The sequence below is a fragment of the Podarcis gaigeae genome, assembly GCF_964106915.1.
Source record: "Podarcis gaigeae genome assembly, chromosome: 12".
In the NCBI taxonomy this organism is placed as follows: domain Eukaryota; kingdom Metazoa; phylum Chordata; class Lepidosauria; order Squamata; family Lacertidae; genus Podarcis; species Podarcis gaigeae.
In genome coordinates, this window is record NC_139688.1 from 22,973,237 (window position 1) to 22,977,761 (window position 4,525).

The window sequence follows — 4,525 nt, forward strand, 5'->3', positions numbered from 1 at the left end:
GGCTGGGCAATACCTGGTTTTCAACTTCACAATATATCACCAGCTAAACACCGCAATATACTAAGATATCACAATGTCTGAAATAAGGATGGAGCTATGCAGAGGCTGGCTTCACGGTTTTTCCTACATTGTGATTTTTGCATAGCATGCTCTCTCTTTCACACACACACATCATGATTTGTGATATATTGCCAGGTCAAAAATTATAAAACCAATATCATGATATGGACTTCAAAACCAGTTTTGGATCATATACCAAGATATCGCCCAGCCCTAGTTCAACATTAGAGATCACCAGCGTTTTTAGACAAGTGGCCGCGTTTTGAATTTTGAGTTTGTGCTGGAGGAGCCAGTCACACCTGCGGCATTTCTCAGATAACACGAAATTAAGAGTTGCTGCCACCCGCTGCCACCACCGCCCCTCGACAGCCTTATGCAAGTCAGTCATGACTTGCTGGTACTGATTGGGGAGATCACACAATATCAGTGGCGTAGCGTGGGTTGTCAGCACCCGGGAGAAGGCAAGTAATTTGCACCCCCTAACCCGTGGATTTGCGCCCCCTAACCCTAACCCCCAGATGTTGCGCCCAGTGTGGCCGGCCCTCCCTGCACCCCCCACGCTACGCCACTGCACAATATTGAGTTCACATAAACATACACTGCTGTTCAGGGGCGCCATTTTGAAGAAAATATGGGGGGGGGGGCAGACAAGAATGGTGATATGGAAGGGAGGGTGGGAGGGAGGAAGAAGGGATGGCAGAAAAGAAACCGGAAAGTAAAAGGCGAAGCTCTGGACAAAGATAACTATGAATCAAGCTGGAAAAGAGTCAGAGAGGCAGGAGGGGCTTGGATGACTGGGTAGCACAACTTCAAGAGTCATCACTTGCAAGGCACTGGCACTCCCCCAGCGTGCTCTCTTTTAGGGCAATATCTGGATTGTTACTTTTGCTGTCCTCCTCCTTAATCCCATGGTTACCATAGTGTGTGTTTTGTGACATGGACATCATGAACGCATCTCCTGCCACAACAAGCCAGTTGTTCTCTTAAGCTGCCTCTTTCTTTTTCAGGCTGGTGCAGAGATTTCAACAGTGAATCCCGAACAGTATTCAAAGCGGTTCTTGGACTTTATTGCCAACATCTTGACGTAACCTAATGTTCCATTGGACAGATACAAGGTCTGGGAACAGCAAGGTCTGGGAACAGCAGCAATGGCTACAAGTGTGTAAGGGATAAAAAGCTTCTTTTAAAAGGAACTCTCAAAGTGCTATCTTGCAGAAGGCAGCCCCCTTGTTTACATCTGCTGGCAAAGATGACTGACTGGGGTGAAATACTCGCTTTAACAGCTGCCTGATTTATGCCCAGCATAGTTCTAGCTATTTTTGATGCGTGTGTGCGTGCGTGTGAGTGTGTGCAGAAACAAATATAAATTAACTAATAATAACTAAAATAGATCAGCTTCTTAATCGGTGTGCATTGCAACAACACTCCGTGAATACTAGCTGAGCTGGAATGAATGGTTAGAGTTGGGTGGGGAGGAAGGCATTATATGCATGTTAAGTTCTACAATATTGGTGTCAAAACTAAACTGTGGATCAGTTTACGTTTTGAGCTGAGAGGTGCAAGACAGTATTTGGTGGCGATGATGACTATGACCTTACTGCAAATGTTACACTTAACTACCCTGCATGTTGGCACTCTTTGAAAATAGAAACATCATAAGCTCCTTATGCCGGAAGCTGTCCTGTTGGCACCTTTTTCATTTAATTAAATTGGCCCATTGCAACAGGAAATAAGTCTTCCAGCAATTCAGAAGTCTGGCTCTTGTTTTACCAAAATCTAATGTCATAATCATGCTGTGTGTTCTTTGCCAAGGGTAGACATATTTTGAGGGAGGTGGAGACTGTTTAATTGTCATGTTACATGAAGATTTTACACTGTATGTTTATCGTATAGGAGCTGAGTGTACTACAAAGGAAATCAATGATGCTTTTTTTGGAAGAAATTAATCATTTTGGGCAATAATAGCATTTTACACCACATGAACAAAGGAATAGGAAAGTCTGTTCACCTGTAACTGATCAAAACCGAGACATTTAAATGCTTACATTGTGCTGTTTTTAATATTTTATTAAAATATTCTTTTTTAAGCCCTAAATTTTACTGTTTACATTAATAGGAAAACAGGGATGCTTTGAGTATGTCACAGTATGTGAATCTGAAGTTTACATGTAAAGTTATTTTGCAGTACAGATTAAGTAATTTCTTGAAGTATAATATGCAGTAATGTACCCAAGTGGATATTCAATTCACCTCCATGATAGAAAATATTTTTGCAGTCCATGGTGACAGGTTGTTTTGAGGTTATTTTATATGGCATTTTTATTACCTAATTAGCTCTGTTGCTCCAAACGATGCTGTGTTAACTGATTTGCCTAAAATTATGTTGTCGCCTATAACCTGCTTTGAAAAACCTCAGATCACTTGGGGGGGGGGGGAAGGTTCCAAACTTTGAGGACGACAGAATTAGATATGCTTAAAACTACTATTCTCTACTTAATACACTGTGCTAAAATTGTGCCTTTAAAAAATTGTATGTTGAAACAGACATTCATGGGCAACTCAAAAAATAAACCACACTCTCTCTCCCACTCTGCAACGTAAAGCTTGTTCCACAAATTCCAGGTTGCCTTTTCCACTTACTTAATGCCAGTTCTGTTAAGCTTGCAGCTGAGCATAATAAATATGTATAGTTGGCTTCAGAGAACTCTGATAAAACATAAACTGATCTTACTCTCATGCAGCCAAAGGCAATATATCCTTTTACACTGCACAATATTTCAACAGGGCTGTGATCATAGAATTAGAAGGGACTGCAAGTCCAACCCCCTGAAATGCAGGAATCTTTTGCCCAACATAGGGTTTAACACCCCAAACCCTGAGATTGAGTCTCATTGCTCTACCAACTGAGCTATCCCAGGCTGTGTTACCTTTTTAAAAAAATGTATCCAATTTGGTTTTATTTTCCCACCGAAGATAATGAATCTTAAAGAGTGATGGGATTCTCAGTTATTAAAAGCAATCACCTTCCCCCTTGCTTTTAACCCACAACATTCCTGGACGCTTTAAAAGGCCATGTTTCTTTGCGAAAACAGATGGATGTTGAGCTTTACACTGACCTTTTAAGACCTTCTATCCACACCACAATAAGTTAACCCAAACTGCTGATCTTTTTTGGCAACTCTCCCTTTGTGGGGGGGGGGGAGGGGGAGTCCATAGCTAAGTGTTGGAACACCCACTCTGCCCGCAAAAGGTCTTCAGTCCAATCCCTACCATCTTTGGGAGAGATGTCTGAAACCCTGGAGAGTGTCTGCCAGTCCGTGTAGACAGTACTGAGCTAGATGGACCAGTGGCCTGGCTCAAAATAAGGCAGCTTGCTATAGTGCATCTCATCAGTGCTGTTGTCTCCTTTCCCTCCTGCTGTTTGGGCATACTTCCCAGCCAAGCTATTAGTGACTGCGAGGCAAAAGGCACAGCCCCACATGGCTTTCTCACCACCCGGGTTCTCCTTCCCCTTTGATATATTTATAATGTTAATGACCAACTCGTTACTGTAGTGGGGTAGGAGAGCTGAAAATAATGCCCAGAAGCCTCCTAGAGCAAAATATATACATCAGGAGGCGTAGTTTGACCATAGTAGCTAGAGGGATGTGAAAATTTGTATCCCGGGCTTTTTAGACTCGTCTACCCCCATGTACTATCTGATACCAAAGGGGCACATTGGTTGCCAGATGTGACCTATGTTGGCATTATTTTCAGCTCTCCTGCCCCACGACTGTGTTGCTCAATACAGATGACGGTACCCCCTCTTTAAAAGTCATCTGTTGCAAATCTGGATGGCAAATTTCTTTAGTAGTTTGTCCAATATCTTGGAATAGCTGTAGCTTCTGTCTTACCGAGGCGCATGATACTCATAACTGCATTCTCTCCAGTTTGGGATAGATTACAAAAACACTTTTCAGGTTGATGCAAGGAATGGTTGTCAAGTCGTTGACAAGGGGTAGGTCATGCACTTTCCACACACGTCCTACTACCCTTGAGAGACATTACTTTGAACAAATCTTTTTTGGGGTTCCATTTTCTGCTTTGTGACGTAATAGCCTCTGAAATTCCCAGTCATTGCAAACGTACCCCCCAATGGACAGCGCACCATTGTAAGTTTATAGAGCTCCACCTAGCTGAAAAGTCTAGGGAAAATGCTTCACCAAATAAATGGCCATCTCTTTTCTCACCTGAATCTCTATTGGTACGATTGGATGTATTATATATACTGTATACTTGGGTGGATTGTCACAACAAATGCTACCACCAGTGACTTTTCAGGATTATAAATAAACTTAACTAATTTCTACTGTGCCGCTAGATGTGTCTCTTCACTTGTTGTGCTATTATACACAATTCTCACCACCCCAACCCTGTGCTAGCAGGTTTCCCAGCAGATCTATCTTAATGACCTGCATTGCAATTT

The 4,525-nt window shown here is 42.4% G+C and overlaps 1 protein-coding gene across 1 annotated transcript in view; it reads left to right on the forward strand.

Moving 5' to 3' along the window:
* Nucleotides 1-4,419, forward strand: part of PIP4K2A (phosphatidylinositol-5-phosphate 4-kinase type 2 alpha) — a 60,781-nt gene extending 56,362 nt beyond the window's left edge. The window contains exon 10 of the mRNA XM_083705069.1: nucleotides 1,068-4,419. Coding sequence (XP_083561195.1) covers nucleotides 1,068-1,148 — 81 coding nt within the window. The 3' untranslated portion in view covers nucleotides 1,149-4,419. The remainder of the gene's footprint in view (nucleotides 1-1,067) is intronic.
* Nucleotides 4,420-4,525: the final 106 nt, after the last annotated feature.